At 43.8% G+C, this 20654-nt stretch overlaps 1 protein-coding gene across 3 annotated transcripts in view; it reads right to left on the reverse strand.

Annotated features, from left to right (window-relative positions):
- The window catches only part of LOC137562852 (phospholipase DDHD2-like), a 59083-nt gene that overhangs the window by 18001 nt on the left and 20428 nt on the right, over window positions 1-20654 (reverse strand). For all 3 annotated transcript variants that reach the window (XM_068274611.1, XM_068274610.1, XM_068274612.1), the window contains 6 exons: window positions 18992-19112; window positions 15723-15812; window positions 12434-12575; window positions 9610-9818; window positions 6625-6695; window positions 3944-4066 (listed from right to left, as the gene is read on the reverse strand). In XM_068274611.1, the coding sequence (XP_068130712.1) occupies window positions 3944-4066; window positions 6625-6695; window positions 9610-9818; window positions 12434-12575; window positions 15723-15812; window positions 18992-19112 (756 nt within the window). The remainder of the gene's footprint in view (window positions 1-3943; window positions 4067-6624; window positions 6696-9609; window positions 9819-12433; window positions 12576-15722; window positions 15813-18991; window positions 19113-20654) is intronic.

A 20654-nucleotide genomic window follows, 5' to 3' on the forward strand; every position in this document is an offset into this window, starting at 1 on the left:
CAATACTCAGAGACATGGCCAAGGTAAGAAAGGCTGAAAGACGACCACCACTGAACAAGACACACAAGCTGAAACGTCAAGACTGGGCCAAGAAATATCTCAAGACTGATTTTTCTAAGGTTTTATGGACTGATGAAATAAGAGTGAGTCTTGATGGGCCAGATGGATGGGCCCGTGGCTGGATTGGTAAAGGGCAGAGAGCTCCAGTCCGACTCAGACGCCAGCAAGGTGGAGTACTGGTTTGGGCTGGTATCATCAAAGATGAGCTTGTGGGGCCTTTTCGGGTTGAGGATGGAGTCAAGCTCAACTCCCAGTCCTACTGTCAGTTTCTGGAAGACACCTTCTTCAAGCAGTGGTACAGGAAGAAGTCTGCATCCTTCAAGAAAAACATGATTTTCATGCAGGACAATGCTCCATCACACGCGTCCCAAGTACTCCACAGCGTGGCTGGCAAGAAAGGGTATAAAAGCACTCCCTGTATATCGAGATAGAAGACACCCTGGCACGCATTATCTAACGGCATAAGCCATTGCGCTGCCTAATGCAGCTAAGCAGAGCGGCGCAGGGAGCTTCTTTATATTTACCTGTCCTGGGCTTCCTCTCTTCATCCACGCGTGGCACTGCACTCCCAACATCCTCTTCGGAGTTCTGATCACATGATATGACGTGATCATAGCCCAGGGGATGGTGTCAGCGTTGAATTGCCGCCCAGTGGTGGAAGAGTGTGACGAAGGAGACTCTTCCATCACGCCTCTTACCCCACCGGGCGGGCATTGCACCCCTGAAACCATCCCCTGGGTTACAATCACGTCATATCATGTGATCAGTACTCCAAAGAGTATGTCCGCATTGGCGCGTCGGCGGTGGTGGAGAGGGGCTGCCGATCCAGCCGCGCCTGCAATGGGTAAATATGACAGCTCCCTGCGCTGCTCTGCATACCCTGGCAGGCTGGGGAAGGCACACTTCTCCAGTGACAAAGAAAAAAATGTGACTGCTAATTAAAGTAGATGTACCAAAATATGCCTGAACTGCCTTTGTTATAGCTCAGATCCTTTCTTGTGTCTGCAGGCAACCTTTATAAACCTCAACCCTACATAAACGTTTGATCCATTGATTCTGGCTGTCTCCAAACCAATAAGATCATCACTATTGATAGTTAAGGTGCTGTGATTGTTTTGTGAATGGCAGGGGGGGGGGGGGGGGTGGAGGGCGGGGGCTGGCCCATGGGAGACACAGGAAGACACACAGGTGATACATGGGGTGCACAGGAGGACACATGGGGATACAGGAGGACCCATGAGAGATACATAGGGAATACATGAGGGCACATTGGGAGACATGGGGGGGCACAGGACGAAACATGGAGATACAGGACACATGGGGGGACACAGGAGGGCACATGGGATACACAGGAGGACACCATCTGGAGGAGAACATATACAAGACGCTCCTGGAACATGGACGCACCAGGTTTAGTATATTTTTTGTTCCCTGGCTTTTGCCCTCTAAACCTGGGTGCGTCTTATATTCCGGAGCATCTTATACGGCGAACAATAGGTAAGTAAAAACTGCAGTGAGACTCATCTCTGAGTCTCTTTAATGCCAGCAACTGGTACGGTTTAAAAGGAAATAAATATGGCAGCCTCCATATTCTTCTCACTGCAGTAATTTAAAACTTCAAATTTGCAGTAACACTTTTAACCTTTTCGCAGCCCTGCCCGAGCTGTCTAGTTTTAGACAATGCATGACTAGGCATTGTCAGCTCCCTAAACTCAGCTGCCTAATGCAGCCTAATACAGAGTGGGCGGCAGGGAGCTGTCATCGTTACCTGTCCATACAGCTTCTTCTCCTCCACAATCCCGACATGTCTTCTGGCTTACGATCAAATGATATGACAGGTGATAGGGGCTCAGAGGATAGTGTCAGCGTTACAGCAACACTCGGCAGTGGGAGAGAGGTGAAGGAGGAGACCCTTCCATCACCAAGTGGCACTGTAACGCTGACAGCATCCTCTGAGCCCTGGTCACATGTCATATCATGTGATCATAAGACAATGACGAGATTGCAGTGCTGCAGGTGGAGCAGAGAATAAGAGAAAAAAGCTAATGCAAGCATTCAGATAGGTAGCTATGACAGCTCCCTGCTGCTCAGGGCCGGATTTCTGGGAAGGCCACAAAGGCCATGGCCTAGGGCATTAAAATCAGATAAGATCAGAAGGGCGGCAGGACTTGGAGAGAGAAGAGGTCATATGTCAAAGTAAATCATCTCTTCTGGTCCCGCAGTGCAGCCAGCCAGCGTCCTGCTCTGCACTAATAGATGAATTCCAGAGTTCCACAATCCCTGCTTCTTTCTCTCTCACTTCCTGATGTGTTATAATAATCAGCATCTGTTGTCACCTGATGATCCATTCCTCTGTATGAGGGACATACAAGTCGATGTGAGAAATACCAGGGATTTACATTACAAAGCAGATAGAACTAAGTTCTGCTGAGTTTTAATGCAAGCATTCACAAACATCAGTGAGCTCTGCTAGTTTCTTCACCTTCTCTTTTACAGCTGTGACACTGACCCCAGCAGCTGTTAATTACTTTCTTATCTAACTCTAATTTTTGACTGTTTCTCTTATTTTTCCCTAGCCAGCAGTGATCTCTACTCTGATTCAGTTAACTCTTTCCTGACTCATTTTCTGTCCTTCAGATCCTACCATCTATGAGAACTGCAGGAATAAAAATGTTGTTTGCTTCCCTTTCATTGCCAAACTGTCACTTTAAAGGACACCTGAGCTGTTACTACCACCATGCTAGTGTGTATGGTTTGGCATCCTTCTACTTTCCTGTAGCAGTAGAGCATTGTACCATCTTAGCCATCAGCGAAAGCAGAGAGTTTTGAATCAGGATGATACCATTTATTGGTTTAAAAGAAAAAAAGAGTAAGCTTCCTGCTAATAAACCTTCTTCAGACTTTGTTCCTGTATACTGTCAATATGTTAGAGCACTCCACCATATATGTACATTCAACATTCAAAAAAGATGCATAGATTTTTCAGCAAATATAAATAAATGTCATTCAGATGCTTGAAAGTGGAGCTGAACAAAAGGAAAACATAGAGAAATGTACCCTATATGTATTTAGAGAGCTTTTCTAATTCCCCCTCATCTGTGTCTAATCACAAGTTGTAATTTGATCTCTAACCTGTGTCACCTGACTGCCATAACATCTAAGCTCATTTGAAAGCACAGGATGGTAACAATGTTAACAATATGTCGGCTTCCATAAAAGCAGGAGGTAGACACACTGCAGATTTTGGATGGGCTTCTCTCTATTGCACTGCCCTGCCACCTGTTTGTGGCTCCGACTGCAGCCAGTGGCTCAGAGGACAAAGAAGCAGCACATGCTCTGGCCACTTGCGCTCCCTGTAATTTCTCGCTCCTGCCCAGATGTGCACAGCAACTGAGGGCGGTACAGTGTTATGCATTCTTGACAAGTACCGGTCATACATCAGCGTCATTTCTCAAGTATGCATGCCCAGAACACTATCGGCTGCTGTGCACATTCGGGCAGGAGTGCAAATTACAGGAATTATTTGTTAAATGGGGGGCAGAGCAGCACAACTGAAATGAGCCTATTCAAACCAGTGATCGCTAGTCAGAGTGTTGGACAGAACGTTTTTTGGTGGTGGTGATGGTGGGTGCAGTTGGTGACAGCAGGCCTAGGGCACTGGAAAGTACAAACACAGCACTGCATAGCTGGTCAGTCAGGGGAAAGGCACACTTCCCCAGCGGCAGGAAACATGTGACCCTGAGCTTTACATTAGTAACCTTTATAATTTGCCTTGTTCAATTTTGGATTTAGCTGTCCTTTAACTCTTTTAGTTCCACCGTTACAAGGCCTTTACCACCATGCAGTAAAATACTATGAAACAGAAAGGATGCGAGGGATTTACCAGTGAATCTGTGTCTATCATCTCTCTCTGAAACACACTGCTGAGTTCTGTCAGCTCCAGCTCCTCCAGCATTTCCCTCAGTGTTGGTTTATTCCTCTGGGCCTCTGCTCCGAGGTCTGAAGCCTGCAAACACAACACACATATATGAGAATGGCCGACACCACAGGCCTTTTGTCCTCTACAGTGATCCCTAAAGTCATTGCGATTCTATATTAAGAAAATGAAGCAGATACTGTCCTAAGGAGAGGGAAGGCTCTGGGTCCTAATGAGCCTTCCCTCTATTCTCCAGGTGCCCTCGTTGCAGGTGCAGCTCCCCCGGTCAAATCTCCCGCCGCGGGGGACTTCGGAAGTCCTCGGGAGCCGAAGACAGACGGCTCTGTACTGCGCACGCAAAAGTGCAGGAGAGAGAGTCGTGCTCGCGCAGTATGGAGCGGCCCGTCTGAGGGAGCACTCGGGCTCCCAAAGCCTTCCTTCGGCAGCGGAGAGACAGCAGCATTTGACCAAATTGTTCGAATGCTGCTATGGGGGAGCCAGCGCCGGAATGGGCACCGGGAGAGGAGAGGGAAGGACCCAGAGCCTTTCCTCTCCTTAGGTAAGTATCTGGCTTTTTTAAAACCGATTCCCAATGAATTGAAAGCTTTTTCTGATGAAGCAGAGTGGTACTTGCAGAAATAACACATACACCACCAGCTTAGAACAGAGAGGAACACAGGAAAACACTACACCATAGAGATCATTGAAGCACTTTACATTTTACAGTGACATCTTGTGGATGCTTTACAACATTTTCCAACCCAGAGATTGCAGATATATCTGATACAGCAGGATTGTGTAAAAGGGGTACTGTAAAATGTAAAAAAAAAAAAAAAAAAAAAAAAAAAAAGTTTAACTTACCTGGGGCTTTTACCAGCCCTAACCCCCCCCCCCCCCCCCACAGACGTCCTGTGCCCGCGCCTGGAGAAAACTAAGCCAGTAGAAAATATACCTGGTCTCCTAGAATGCTCTGAGAGGAGAATTTTGAAAAGCTAATAAGCCCGGCCTAAACATCACTGGGAGGGCGGGATTACATACCAATATATAGATATAGGGAGTGTTTCTGGTGCTGAAACCAGGGGCTCTGTTGTCTTTCCCACATTTTGTTATATAAGCAAAACAATAAGGATACATAAGCAGAACAACTATTACAGCTAAGGAAAAAAAAACTAAAAATAGATTGAAAAGTGCAGTTGGATTTCATTGAGCATACACATAAAACATGAATGTCTATATGATGGAAAAGGCAGAAACCTCACTAATTAACCACTTCCTGACCCATAGCGTGAAAATAAGTCTCTGCACTCCCCTCCCTACAAAATCCTAGATAACACATACAGGTTTATCTCTGAGCTGATAACAATGCTACACAGTTGTAAAGGAATGACAGCAAACCCCTCACTTCCTTCCAGGGAAACAATGGCATAATTTATGTGTAAACAAGTGTAAAACAAACATTCCAGGAGCAGACAGATGTAACAAGATAGTAGGGTATATACCATGTGTTACTAATACACATTAAAACAAATGAACTGTTTAAATAAACAGGAAAGATAGGCAAATAAAATGTGTGGGTTTAATGTACATTAGAAGATATTTACATTAAAGCTAGAATGTATTTTTTCACTTGATTCCTTATTTTCCTTTTAACATAGACAGAAAACAGGTCATTAATAAAAACAAATATCAGCAACAAAAACCATAATTTGTCTTGAATAAAACAATATATAGATCATTTAGTTGTGATAATCATTTATAAAGTTATTGCAAAAGTAATCAGAGCTGAACTGTGAAAATGACCAGGGTAAGGAAGTGGTTAAAGCGGACCCAAACCAAACATTTTTTAAATTAAAAATATTTAGTTGACCCACTCTGACACATACAAAGATAAATAAACACTCCTTCAAGCCTATGATCATTTCAGTGCATGCTTTTCACCCTTCTCTTTTCATTACTAGGGTTATACTGGGGGCAGCCATTAGCAATTCTTCCATTGCCGGACACCATCTACTCCACCAGTTTGCCGGATTCTGTCCCGGCAATTTGAAAGGAAGGGAGGGGTTCCTCCAATAAATGTAAAATATTTTATATTTGTCATCATGCAGCTGAAAAAGGCTGCCATTTATTATTATAATTTAGAACATAGATTTTATTTCTGAAATCTTGTATTTTTAAATTTGGATCCACTTTAATACACTGAAGCAGTGCTGGATTTACCATAAGGCACTGTAGGCATGTGCCTACAGGCACCTGATTATGAAAGGTGGCTCACTCCGCTCCCCTAGTGCCCCCCCCCCCCCACCCTTCCCTATGCAAAGCCCTGAGCAGAGCATAAAAGAAAGATTATTCACCCAGCTGTCTCCATTCCACTAACAAGATCTCCGTTCAGTCGGGGGGCACCACTAGCTACTTAATACTGAGGGTACCTCTGGCTACCTAATGCTAAGGGACACCTGTAGCTGCAAGTAAGGGAGAAGTGACAGGTGGGCCAGCCAGCACACTTGTAGTGCGGTTCGGCGGGGGTTTGTAGGCTCATTACCAGCGAAGTTTAGGGGGCTAGGAGATCTGTGCCTATAGGCTCCTGTGAGGTAAATCCGGGCCTGCACTGAAAGGAGGTACATCATTCCTGTATAAAGCAGAAAATATACCTTAAATTTCCGTTGCTCTCTGAGTGACGAGTCCGTCTGGTTGGTGAGAAGATCAAACAGTATGAGAGATCCTGTGGGAAGTAACAGAAAACACTTAATAATGCATTCCCATGGTAACAGCACAAAGTATTGCTATATTACTCCAAATCCTGCCAAAAAGGAAGATCTGTGAGGAGCTTGTCAAAAGTGCTAACTGGCCATGCTGGCTTCTCTGACGTACTATTCGCTTAGCACAAGCAGAACTAGGAGACATATTTCTTGATTTAGTAATTATATGGCACTTAGATCTACTGCAGAGCTTTACACAGTGTTGAATCTTGCCCCTAACTGTCCCTCAGAGGGGTTCACAATCTAATCCCTACCATAGTCATAGGTTAACCACCCTGGCGGTAACCATGAGTCGCTCGGGGCAGAAAACCGCAGCTCAAAATGATAACCCCAAGCATGACTCGTGGTAGCCGCCGGGAGCACTATGCAGAGTACAGCGCGCAGCGGGAATTTCAACTCACCTCCACCTGGGATCCAGACGTTAGTAGCCATTCTCCCTCCTCTCCTCGGAGGCTCTGCATCCCTCTGGTGAGATTGCCATCTGTCATCATGACTACAGACAGCAATCTCAATACAAGGTTACAGCACCACCCAGAGGACGGAGGGAGAACTGCAGCGCTGGATCCCAGGAAGGTAAGTAAGTGCTGAGGCTGCTCCAGATCTCTGTACAGTATGATTATTTCCTGGTTTTAGGGTCTGAAAGCATGCTAAAAAATTGCACCGCTTTTACACCCTAAAATCCAGAAATAATCATACCGCCAGGGAGGTTAATGAAGGTCTATTTTAGGGAGAATCCAATTAACTTCTCTGAATTTTGTGGGGATGTGAGAGGAAAACGGACGATATCTGGTCTGATCTGATCAAATCAATCAAGTTACTTGACTGGGCTGGATGAAAAATATTGGTCGATCATAAAGGAATCAGCTACTGTTCACAAGATTTTGATTGACACAGAGTTGGTTTTTGGTTTCAGAGCATGGAAGCACAACAATGTTAAAGGACAACCGAGGTGACATGTGATATGGTGAGATAGACATGTGTATGTACAGTGCCAAGCACACAAATAACTAGGCTATGTTTCTGTTTTACTTTCCCTGCCTAAAAGAGTTAAAAATCAGGTATGCAAGGGACAGTTTCTGTCCGGGTCAGACTATAGCATAAGCCTTACTTATAAGGAATTACAATTATAAAACACTTTCACAGCAGAAAAGAGATAAAAAGGGGCAATATTTCATAGTTTTTAGCTCTGGCATACTTCAATGAATGTGTCAATGAAAAGAGGCCATGGACCAGTAAAAACTTAAAGATTTGATTTAAATATAAAATAAAACGGAGATGATTAAAACAGTCAATTTTAGGAGGAGGATGAAGAGGAGGATCGATACAATTGATTATCTCATCTTTTTTTTTTTTTTCATCTTGGATGTCCTTTAAAGAGACTCCGTAACAAAAATTGCATCCTGTTTTTTATCATCCTACAAGTTCCAAAAGCTATTCTAATGTGTTCTGGCTTACTGCAGCACTTTCTACTGTCACAGTCTCTGTAATAAATCAACTTATCTCTCTCGTCAGACTTGTCAGCCTGTGTCTGGAAGGCTGCCAAGTTCTTCAGTGTTGTGGTTCTGTGATGCATCTCCCCCCTCCAGGCCCCTCTCTGCACACTGCCTGTGTATTATTTAGATTAGGGCAGCTTCTCTCTTCTCTCTTATGTTTTACAAGCTGGATAAATCCTCCTCTGAGCTGGCTGGGCTTTCACATACTGAGGAATTACATACAGGAAGAGCTGTCTGCACTCTGCAGGAAGAAACAGCCTGACACTTCAGTGGAAGATAGCTGCAGGGGGGAAGAAACACACAAATGATCTCTTGAGATTCAAAAGGAAGGGTGTATACAGCCTGCTTGTGTATGAATGTATTTTCTATGTGTGGACATACTGTACATCAACCTACTTCCTGTTTTGGTGGCCATTTTGTTTGTTTATAAACAAACTTTTTAAAACTGTTTTTAACCACTTTTAATGCGTCGAGGAGCGGCGAAATTGTGACAGAGGGTAATAGGAGATGTCCCCTAATACACTGGTATGTTTACTTTTGTGCGATTTTAACAATACAGATTCTCTTTAAGCTCTAATAATGAAGGAGAATCGCATATGATCTCACTTGTAGTATGTGGGCCACTAGTCGATCGACCTTTGATCAACTACACTGTTGTTGATCGCCCAAATAAAGTCGATTGCTGAATCGAATGGAAAATCGAGTAATGCATGGGTAACTTAACAGTTAAACACAGCACTCTTCTCTTCAATGTGAAGCTTATAGACCAGTGCCAGCGATTACTTTGTATTTTGTTTATGTTTCGTTATCAGCCACAATTAGTACACATTCCTGGCAGTGCTTTATCTCAGCTGCATGCTTCACAGGAGCTGAAAAAGGATTTGAGTTTTAACCCACTTTTAAGCAAACCTGCTTCTTCCATAAAAAGTACCTAATCAACAAATGGAGGAACTTTGAAATGTTTGCTTTTAGGCTCTGTCTATCTTGAACTAAAGGCGCGTACACAAGCTGTACTTTTGCAAACGATGGGTCCGTCAGACCCTCCCGCGGGACGGTCGTTCTGCCGATAGTTGCAGGTGAGTACAAGCTGTCGGCAGACCGATAAGACTGTTTTCGACTGATCAGCCGAGCGGATCAGTCAAAAACAGTCTTATCAGTCTGCCGACAGCTTGTACTCACCTGCAACTATCGGCAGAACGACTGCCACGTGGGAGGGTCTGACGGATCCCTCGTTTGCAAAAGTACAGCGTGTGTACGCACCTTAAACCACCAGCAAACCCAAGACTTCCCAAGCTTAGAGAATTCAGTATGCAGAAACAGTCTCCAATTCTTAAGCTGGAGTTCTTTCCCTCTACCCTGTACCGGACGCGAGACTGCAACATACCAAGACTGTGTCCCGTCACTGAGACGCCTCCTGTGTAGGACGGGTTACGCTCCATAAAAAGGCTGTAGAGGCGGTTCATCTCCACACACACTGTGTCAACAATGGTCTGGCAGTAGGTTGGACTGTTATAGAAGAACAGGTCCAGAATCGTGTCATTGGTGAACTGCCGGAGGCGGCTGATGCTGGGAAGTGTAATCCTTTGAATATCACTGCAAGGAAAAAACAAGAAGACATTCCTGTTAGTTTTAGCTACAGTGGGAAAACGTTCCACTCTAGACCACCAGGGAAGTCATATGGGGGGGGGGGGGAGGAGGAAAGCACTAGACACCAGGTAACTGTATAGGGGAGGGACGGTGGTCAATAGACACCATAGAACTGTTTAGGGTTGTGGGGACCCACTAAACTCCAGGGAACTATATAGGGGAGGGGGCCACTAGACATCAGGGAACTGTATAGGGGAGGGGGCCACTAGACACCAGGGAACTGTATAGGGGAAGGTGAGGCCACTAGACACCAGGGAACTGTATAGGGGAAGGTGAGGCCACTAGACACCAGGGAACTGTATAGGGCAGGAAGGGGGCCATGAGACTCCAAGGAACTTTATAAGGGAGGGAGGTGTCCACTCGACATTGAGGTTGGATTGCAACTTGGTCCCGGTGTTCAATTTCAGCCTACTTTGTATTTAAATTGACTCCCTGTGCTATAGTCCATTTCCTCGTTACTCGTACAAGTGACAGCCGAGGTATAACTATGAATTGAGCTTCCTGTATTCTCTCTACACATGTATTAGTATGTCAAGTCCACTAAGAAGCTCTGGACAAAGCCACCAGCTGCTGGTTGATTCTCTGAAGGAATGGGTGAAGAATTCAATCCTTTGGCTGCCACCAGGACAGAGACAAGGAGACATATCCTTAGTTGGGACACCGACTGTAATAATAACCTGCTAAAAGATGATCCAGCCGTCCTCTTCCCCATCCAAAACAACAACACAAAATAAATAAATTGTATTTTCATCTTTATAGGCATGAATGGGCACTGGCTAAATCCCCACTTTTAAAATACTATCATAGGGAAGGTTATTCAGTAAGAAACGTGTAAGAAACGCACAGTTTCTTCTTGATGTGATCAGCACCCACGGCCTCCAAGACTCTCTGAAAAAATTGTAACTGGAGTGCTATGACCTTCCGTCCGTCAGTACCACATGGACGGTAGTCATATATCCCAAAGAAGTGGTCAGCACCTCCAAAAAAATAAGCTCTTTTACTAAAACATAGCTCTTTATGGAAATATTTTAAAAAAGCATAAAAATGGTAAAAATAGCATGGGGCCGATAACCAGCGACAGCCCACTGTTTCAGACTTACGCCTTTCTTCAGGCTGGACAGTCCCACACTGTGCAGATAGTGGCCATCGGAGAGACAGAACACAGAACAATCGACAGACCGATCTTTCATTGTTCATCGGCACTATTAATTGCGTTCCATGTGACAGCAGGAATGTAATGCAACAGAAAATCAGCACCGCACACTTTGCATTAAATACAGTCAATAAAAAGTGTGCATCACTGATACTGCACAGGTTTTGCGGTAACGATGCCGCACGCGGTTATACGCACCAGCTGCACTGTGAACATCGCTTAGGTGGTGCACTGCAGTGCGGCAAGCCATGCTACAAAGTGGTGGTTATACAGCAACACGCCACTGTGAACATAGCCTAAAAGTTAATCCCTACAGCCATTTAAAAATGGAGATCCAGATTACAACTAGAGATGGTCAAGCATATGCAGGATGCAAATGTTGTATGCAAAGCTATGCAGCTTAAAAAATGATCCAACGAGGTAAATTTCAATCGGTCCATTTTCAAGCTACATAGATTTGCATGCAAAATGTAAAGGACCACTCCAGCAAAAAAAAGTAAGCAGATAAACCTGACCGAACCAGCAGGTTTTGGACTAGTCCATCTCCTCATCAAGGATTCTAAGGGTTATCTTTGTTTTCAAAAGCATTTCCTGAAGCGAAGTCTAAATGGAAAAAGATAGTGTACAAGTGAGTAGGGAGGTTGGCATATTTGGGCAGTTAAACTATCAGGAAATGGTTTTGAAAACAAAGAAAACCCTGAGAATTCCCCATGAGGAGATGGACTAGTCCAAAACCTGTTGGTTCTGTCAGGTAACTTCTTACCTTTTTTTTGCTGGAGTGGTCCTTTAGATAATCCGGCCTCAAATTTATTTGCATCTCGTTGACCACCCTAATTATAACAGATGCCTGTTTGTGACAGATACAATAAAAAAGCTGGACAGTATGACTCCATAGCAGGAGACATTGGCAGCGCTTCCAGACAAACACTGCACCTAAATTAACTACCTGCATAGATATGCAGAGCATGAAATACGGGCAAATTGCACAACTTGCATTCAAAACAGGTACAATAAAGAAGGAAGTTAGCTTTAGCAAAGCTAACGTCCTCCTTTACTGTACCTGTATTGAATGCCAGTTGTGTAATTTGCCCGTATTTCGTGCTCTGCACATCTATGCAGGTAGTTAATTCAGGTGCAGCGTTTGTCTGGAAGCACTGCCAACGTCTCCTGCTGTGCAAAAAAAGTTAAGTATATTTATGGTTAGCTGCATCCATGTGCTTCACTTTGCATTTAAATTTTAGATTAGGCATTAGTGCATAATTTGCATCTGATTTGTATTCAAGGTGTGTATTTAAGCCCCTGGGGGGCTCTGCACGCCTCTGTTGGTTTAATTTCATTTGCAGCCTAGGAGCGCTTTCGATCGTTAGCTGTTTTTTGAAAAAGTATGACTCCACAGTTACAGACATACTTGTCTACTCCGGTGGCATCGGCATGGAGAGCGCTGTGCCAGTCCACAGGCAGGAACTCAACACGGCCGATCTGCTCCTGCTCCTCAGCCTTCTTGAAGTGGGCGTGAACCATATTCTGAGAAACAAGCCGGAAATCGTTCACTGATAGAAACAGAAAGAGAAATCCCGGTTACAAGCGAGGACAATGATGTGCAGGTGTTCTACTTACTACACAGGAAGCTCATTGCATTAAGGGTGCATTCACACTATATCCATTGCATAGCAGAATAGTTCTGCATGTCAACTTCCAGCCCACACAATCCTATAGGCCAGTTCACATCTTGTAGCGGATCACGTTATTCTAATTCGCGCTAATTTTAATTCATCTGTACGGTATAACGTACGTAGTGTCTTTTGCAGTTCACACACACATTATAACACCCGAGTTATGCAACCATCACAGTGTGAATCCAGCATAACCCATTCCAATCCATTTTTTCAATCACCCACGCCTCCCCCATCACTTACTTTTTCTTGTGTATTGGGGAGGGAGATATACGTGGGTAACCATGAAAATTCTCCTGCTGCAACTCTCCAGAGGGTCTGTACCTCCTCGCACTATTTATTTATTATATTTATAAAGCGCCAACATATTACGCAGCGCTGGACATTAGTTTAGGTTACAGACAATATTTAGGGTGACATACAGCAATATAGGAAAACAAGAACAACCAGATCACGCAGCACAGTATGAGTACAAGGTAATGCTTAGTCAGTCACTAGATGGGAGCATGGAGATTAGGCAAGTTGAGTTCACTCAAATGCATAGAATGGATGCACAGTAATGGAGGTGCATGATCAGGTAGGACACAAAAAGGAGTAGGACCCTGCCCAAAGGCTTACAATCTAGAGGGAGAGGTAGGGACACGAAAGGTAGGGACCAGAGTTCAGCTGAGAGTTTAGAGCACTTGTGAGGGGTGGTAGGCCAGAGTAAAAAGGTGAGTTTTGAGGGCCTTCTTAAAGATGTTGAAGGAAGGGGCTCCCCTAATGGGTGGAGGTAGGAAATTCCATAGTGATGGTGCAGCTCTTGAGAAGTCCTGGAGGCGTGCATGGGACTGGGTGATGCGGGGGGCAGTCAGGCAAAGTTCATTGGAAGAGCGGAGTGAGCGGCTAGGTGTGTACCTCTGAGTAAAATCGGAAATGTAGGTTGGACAGGTTTTGTGGACAGATTTGTAGGTCACATACAGTATCTTGAATCTGATTCTGGAGTGGATAGGGAGCCAGTGGAGGAATTCACAGAGGGGAGCAGCCGTGGTGGAGCAATGGGAGGAGTGGATGATTCTGGCTGCTGAATTCATGACGGACTGCAGCGGGGCTATTCGGGTCATAGGGAGACCAGACAGAAGGGCATTGCAGTAGTCAAGGTGGGAAATTATGAGGGCATGGATGAGGAGTTTGGTGGTGGCAGAGGTCAAGAAAGGGCGGATCTTGCAGATGTTACAGGACTTTGTGAGGTTTTGGATGTGGGGGTGAAGGAGTGCGGAGTCCAGGGTGACATTTACATATGTGGTGGGGGTCTGATAGCATTTCTCACCTATGGAGACTTGCTTTTGATTGGCTGGAGGAAATGAATTTATGCCATATAGCCCACTCTCCAGAGATTGCGTTACTCTCAATGTTTCCAGGTCCAATAAAAAACTCAAATGGATCTATTCTTGGCCATTTGATGTCTTCAGTCAGGTATTCAATAGACAAGAATTAGAAAGTTGACACCAAACTGGGGGCAGTAGACCTGGCCGAAGCCCTCAATGACACAATGAGGATGGAGGAATTAGTAATGTCAGCACAAAATAAGATGGGTAAGTTTTATAGCCAATGGGCAGTTTGGCTGGAGTTCAGAGAGAGGCTCGGGGTAATCACTTCGAATTGGAGATCGTGGGAAGCTGCCGGAGGATAATATGTAGTAGGATCTGAAGGCTGTGCATTTGGTTGAAGAATCTAATTGGACTAGCATTCTCCTTTTTTCTCTTTTTTTGTTTTGTTTGTGTTTTTTTTGTTTTGTTTTGTGTTATTCTGTGTTGTTTTGTGATTGGTGTATGTTTTGTTAGTTCTCATTTAAATTTGGGTCTGGAGTATTTCATGGACCACCAGGATTTTAGCTATAGAGAACACACCCAGTATTGTGGTGTTGCCGTTGAGTTATGTTTGTATTGTTACGTTTTGGTGGTTGCACTGCTTTCTATTGTTGATTGTATATTCCTCCGACTCAATAAAAATAAAGATTTGTTTAAAAAAAAAAAAAAAAAGTCCAGGGTGACACCCAGACAGCGGGCTTGAGAGGTAGGGCGAATGGTAGTGTGAGGAGGCAATCCAGCATCGGAGGGAGTGGGCGAGGCTAGCATCAGCTCTTCTGCTGTAGCCCCTCCCCCCCTTGCACAGGGTTGCACGTGTGACAGCGTAATACTGTTATTACTAGATCCGGCAGTGGTGCTCCTGCAACAAACCCTAATACGCCTACATAATATTTACATTACATGGTGCAGCGGTGTATAATGGGGCCGGCGGCGATCAAAGTCACAGATCTCGGACTTAATCTGACACTTGGATCTGAAGAGAGGGACGCTGTGCCGGATTTTACAGGGCAGCAGCGCTGCCTAGTGGTGGCAATTTTTACTATGTCAGACTTTGACATTAGAGCCATGCAGGAAAATACCAATGTTGGACATAGTGCGACATAGGGGTAGAAAGGGTTAAAACTGGTACAGACATCCAATTTTCATTAGCTAATCCCTGACCAATTTTACCACTTCCATGTAGCATGAGGGCCAACAGATTTTGAATCCTATGAACAGATCGTGTAGGTAAACTTTCATATTGTACGGTTTTACCACTTCTATTATAAGTGGTAAAATTGCATGTGTGTATGCACCCTTAGTGCCAAGTAAGGACTGCTAATTACTAAGTTCTGAGTACGCACCTAGATCCCTGTAGCCAATATTCCAATGCAGCTAGAAAACAGACACAGACCGACTGCTCGCCAAGCACTATTTCATAGGTTCATAATTATACTGCATTTAAGGGGGAACTCTAGCAAGAGCTTAACTACAAACTATGGAGCCTTCCAGCAAAACTGATGCCCCTCCCTCCACCAGATGGCTCATCTGCTAGGAAATGTGTGACAAGCAGGGCCACCATGATTCCCCTCACAACCAACAAGTGTAGCTATAATACCTGCTCTGTGGTGGCAGCACCTGTATTGGAGAGAGAAGAGGGTGAGAACTTGTTATTTATCACTTTGCATGGACTTACCACACTGCACAATGCTTCGAAACTGCAGATCACAAGCTGGTCCAATACCATGGACCATAAATACCAAGTGATCGATCCGTTCTGACTCCCCTGGAAGGCAAAAGCAAGTGAAAATGTGCAGATACAATAATAATCTATGTATCATCATGAGATGGAGTTTTAGGACAAGCAGAGAGACAAAGTCAATAGATGCAGGCATGCTACGACATAACAGGGTCCTTTGTAAGCTTCTCCCTCTAAGGGTCAAATACAGTACTGCACTATGGTAAAAAATGAATACATACTGAATTTAATTAAAAAGCGTACCTGAGAAGAGATTAAAAAGTATATTTATACTTACCTGGGGCTTCTTCCAGCCCCATGAGGTGCGTAGGAGCTGTCAGCCATAATATCTCAGAAAAAACACACACATATATAAAGTAGATAAATACCTGCTCTACTTACATAACACATGTATTGCACTGTCCACGTTTTGATTTTAGTGATTTTTCTACAGTAAAAAAGAGAAAATTCTTCTTGGCATTTCCCATTTTAAAGAGAACCCGAGGTGGGATTTACTTATGCTAGTGGGGCACAGAGGCTGGTTGTGCACACTAACACCAGCCTCTGTTGCCCCATGCTGTGCCTGCAGGACCCCCCTGCGCGCCGCTATACCCCCCGCAGTGCTGGCGACACGCAGCATGTCGCCAGCACAATGTTTACCTCTCGCTTGTCTGTTAGCGCCGCTCCCCTGCCTCCTCCGTATCGGCGCTACCCGCCTGCGTCACTTCCCTCCAATCAGCGGGAGGAAAGGGACGTGTGCCAGCCTCTGTGCCCCACTAGCATAAGTAAATCCCACCTCGCGTTCTCTTTAAGTGTGTCTATTTTGAAGCCAATCCTGATGTCATATCCTCCCTTAGTCTCCTCTGCCTAATTGTGTATGCATTCCCCGCCCTTCACTATAGAAAGTGCATTGTCTCAGCATGAGAAATATTGGCCAATCATAGAGGAACAGAGGTGTGGGAGGGGAAAACAGGAGGGAAAGAGGCTTCAGCCAATCAGGCTGCATTATTTAAATCTGAGGGGAAATAGAGAAGCAAAAACGGACAACCCAGCATGCCCTGCAACTTCCTTTTTATGTACCAAATTTTGTGTGTACCAAATAATTTTTCATTGTCTTATGTAATTTTATGTATATGTATGTATATGTATTAATGTAAACTATTGTGCAATACACTGGAGTCCACTCTCTTTCCACCTTATTTCCCTTTAAGAAAGCTACATCGCCTGCTGAGGTGTGGTGGATAGGGGGAGTGGTCTCTAGGTACTTAAAGAGAAACTCCAACCAAGAATTGAACTTTTTCCCAATCAGTAGCTGATACCCCATTTTACATGAGAAAGACAATGATTTTCACAAACAGACCATCAGGGGGCGCTGTGTGACTGATTTTGTGCTGAAACCCCTCCCACAAGAGGCTCTGAAGACCGCGGTACTGCTGGCAAACAGCTACAATGTAACAATGTTCAGAGACAGGAAATAGCTGTTATTAGCTGTCTAACAGCCAGAGCAGCTAGAAACAGCTAAATAACCTGCCCACAGTAACAATGTCACCATGTAATAAATGTCAGAATGTTAATCTGGGAGAGGAAAGATTTTACAATGAGCAAACACTGACTAAATCATTTATACATAATTATGGTAAAAAATGAAGCACTTTTTTTACTACATTATTTTCACTGGAGTTCCTCTTTAAGACAGACCTGTACATGTTACACTAGCTACGACTAAGGACCCGGTAGGGTCAGAAACGCATCAGCTTGCATACTGCCATATTTTTGCTATTTTTCTATGATGACTAAATAAACGGATTTATGCTTTTATCTATGAAAGGAATGAGGAGGATTTTTGATTACTTGTACCAAATAAGAGTCAGGTAAACTGGGGAATGATCATTTATCAACAAGAAAAGAAATAGTGATTTTAACTTTTGGATTGCCTGGTTAGCATCCTTACTACTTGTTTACCAAATAAAAATAAAGAATGGAGTTTGTATTTTAAGCCCGACAGTTACACTGTAAAGCCCCACTCAAACCACAAATGGTTTCAAAAAGTAGTGTAGAAACTCATGTTTTTGTTTGTGTCTAAAGCCCCATCTACACGATCGAATTCTTTGTGCGATTCGATTAGCAATGGCAAATCGAACTGAATCGAATCAAATCCTAATCGGACATGTCGAATTTAATCGGATCATAAATAGAATCCTAATCGAATCGCACAAAGAATCGTATCGTGTAGATTGGGCTTAAAAACTGCAGGCTTGCAATGCATCTGAACAGACTCTTCCCTACTCAGCTATTAACAGGCAGTAAAACAATTAGTGGATTTAAAAAAAAAAGTTTGTACAGGAAAAAAACAAAAACAAAACAAAACAAAAAAAAACACACTGCAATGCAAATTAACAAAAATAATGAAACGTAGAGCTGGAAAACCCAAGCTACCTATAGCATACATTTTCTGATTTTGAGGAACTCCAAAGGCATTCTACCAGCTATACAAGGCTCAGGATTAAATCACCTCAGATGCTGTGCAACAATGCAATTTGTGCCTTTCCACCACCACCAACAAAGCCAGTGGAACTGTATGGGCATGAATATTGCATATTGAAACGCCACTTTTCTTATTATGCCATTATGAAATGAACCATAAATTATAAAATTAACCATCAAAGTGAAACTTACGGTAAGTGAAAACAAAGCGATGAGATAAACAATTGCTATCCTCCTACTTCTAAAAATAACTTTTAGATATCTCACAGTTTTATGTTATGATTAAAAACTTAAAAAAAAGTAGACTTATTGTTTTGTCTGAGCTCAATTAAACTCCAATGTCTCAGAGTGCTAAAACATAGGAATTAATGATTTTTCTCTATCCTCTCCTGGCAGAGAACTGGGCTTCTGAGAGCAAATTATTTTACGGCTGTGATTCCTTATCGGTGACGGAAGCTATAGTCTGAATGGGTCCCGACTGGAGAAAAACTGTCAGTTGCTTAGTTGAATATTAACTCTTTCAGGCAGAGAAAGAAAAAAAACAACACAGCATATTTGTGTGCTTGGCACTGTACATACACATGTCTATCTCATCATGCCACTTAAGGTTCCCTTAAATAAGCAATAGTGGTTCTTTGCACCAGTGTTGGGGGAAAAGCTCTGAAATATTTCTAGTATTCTCTTTCCTAGAATACATTTATATATTGAATTTGTAAATGGCAAATTATGAAAACATTACATACCTTGAGGTATCTCGACAGAGATATTTTCCATCCCTCTCTTCACTGTTCGTGGGCGGCCCTGGTCACTTGGTGTGGCGCCCCACTCGTCTGCGATTCCTGTTGGCTGGTAGTGCACCATAAGCTGCAATAATAACAATAAATAATATTAATACAAACAAATATTAGAGACTGAAAAATGAAAGGCAACATTTACCAAATGAAAGTATAGAGCAAGCTTAAAGTGGACCGGAACTCTTGCACAGGACCGAAGACAAACAGAGAAATGCACCCTGTATGTATTTAGAGAGTTTAGCCTTTTCAATTCACCCTCATTTGTGTCTAATCACAAGTTGTAATCTGATCTCTTCCCTATGTCACCTGACTGCCTATGGCAGAGATGGCAGATAGGGCCATTGGAAAGCACAGGATAATATGTCTGCTTCCATGATTCAGGAAGTCGAAACAGTGCAGATTTAGTTCAGGAATTGTATCAGGTGTAACAAATCAGTTTTTTTTTGTTTAAAGGTTATTATGCTGTTGAGTATCTTTTAGAGCAGAGAGGAGTTCTGAGTTCAGGTCCGCTTTAAGAGAAAAATAACACCGTGCTCCATAAAAGAATATTCAAAGTGAACCTGTTGCAAGCAAATATCTGTAAGTGTCTTAAAGAACAACTGACAAGAGAGGTATATGGAGGCTGCCATATTTATTTCCTTTTAAACAATAGCAGTTGCCTGGCACTCCTGATCTATTTGGCTGCAGCAGTGTCTGAATAATACCAGAAACAAGCATGCAGCCATTTAGATCTGACAATGTCAGAAACACCTGATCTGCTGCATGCTTGTTCAGGGTCTATAGGGAAAAGTATTAGAGATATTGGATTAGCAGGATGCCAGGCAACTAGTATTGATGAAAAGGAAAAAAATATATGCAGCCTCCATATACCTCTCGCTTCAGTTGTCCTTTAAGGTGGGCACACACTTATAGATGGCCACCAGATCGAGCATCACACCGATCCCTGAGGATCTGTTAGCTTCCTACACACTGTACACCAATTTTCAATAGATTTCAGCATGATTTTTGCAATTTTTCTGATTTATGCAAATTTTTTAAAAAATCTGTGGGCTTCCTGCCACTTGTAGAGGCCCCAGAACTCCTCCTCCTAACGCGTCCCCCCAGGAGCTACTCACTTGTCTACCGGCCCGCCTCCCCGTGTCTCCTCTCCATACAGCAGTGCTCTCTACCGACTACCTACTCCTAACACTAAGACCCCCCGACTACCACTAGCACCCGCTAACATAAACCCGCTCTGATTAGTTACTCTGCCGCTATCTATGCTGTCCCTCTGCCAGTAGTTGCTGCTGTTCAGGAAGATGGCGCCTTAATCGGCAGCCAGGGCCACAGAATTCTGTCTTTTTCTTGTATTTCTTCCCTTTTCCCTAACAGTTCGCCTTGTTTTCCACCTGAAGTCGTGCAGTGTGGACCGGTATAGCCTGTGATGCTGGTGCGGGTCGTGAGGAATCTGGGACCTGGAGTTTTTTTCCGTCTTGCCGCTACCTGGGTCCGTTGTCTGTGCAGGTACCGGCCTTGTGGAGTCCACCGCTGCTACTCAGGTGATCAGGGCTCCACTGAGTTCGAAAGACACCGCGCTGATCGGGGAAACCTTTTGTCTCGCTGGATGCCGGCT

The sequence above is a fragment of the Hyperolius riggenbachi genome, chromosome 3 (genome assembly GCF_040937935.1).
Source record: "Hyperolius riggenbachi isolate aHypRig1 chromosome 3, aHypRig1.pri, whole genome shotgun sequence".
Classification (NCBI taxonomy): Eukaryota; Metazoa; Chordata; class Amphibia; order Anura; family Hyperoliidae; genus Hyperolius; species Hyperolius riggenbachi.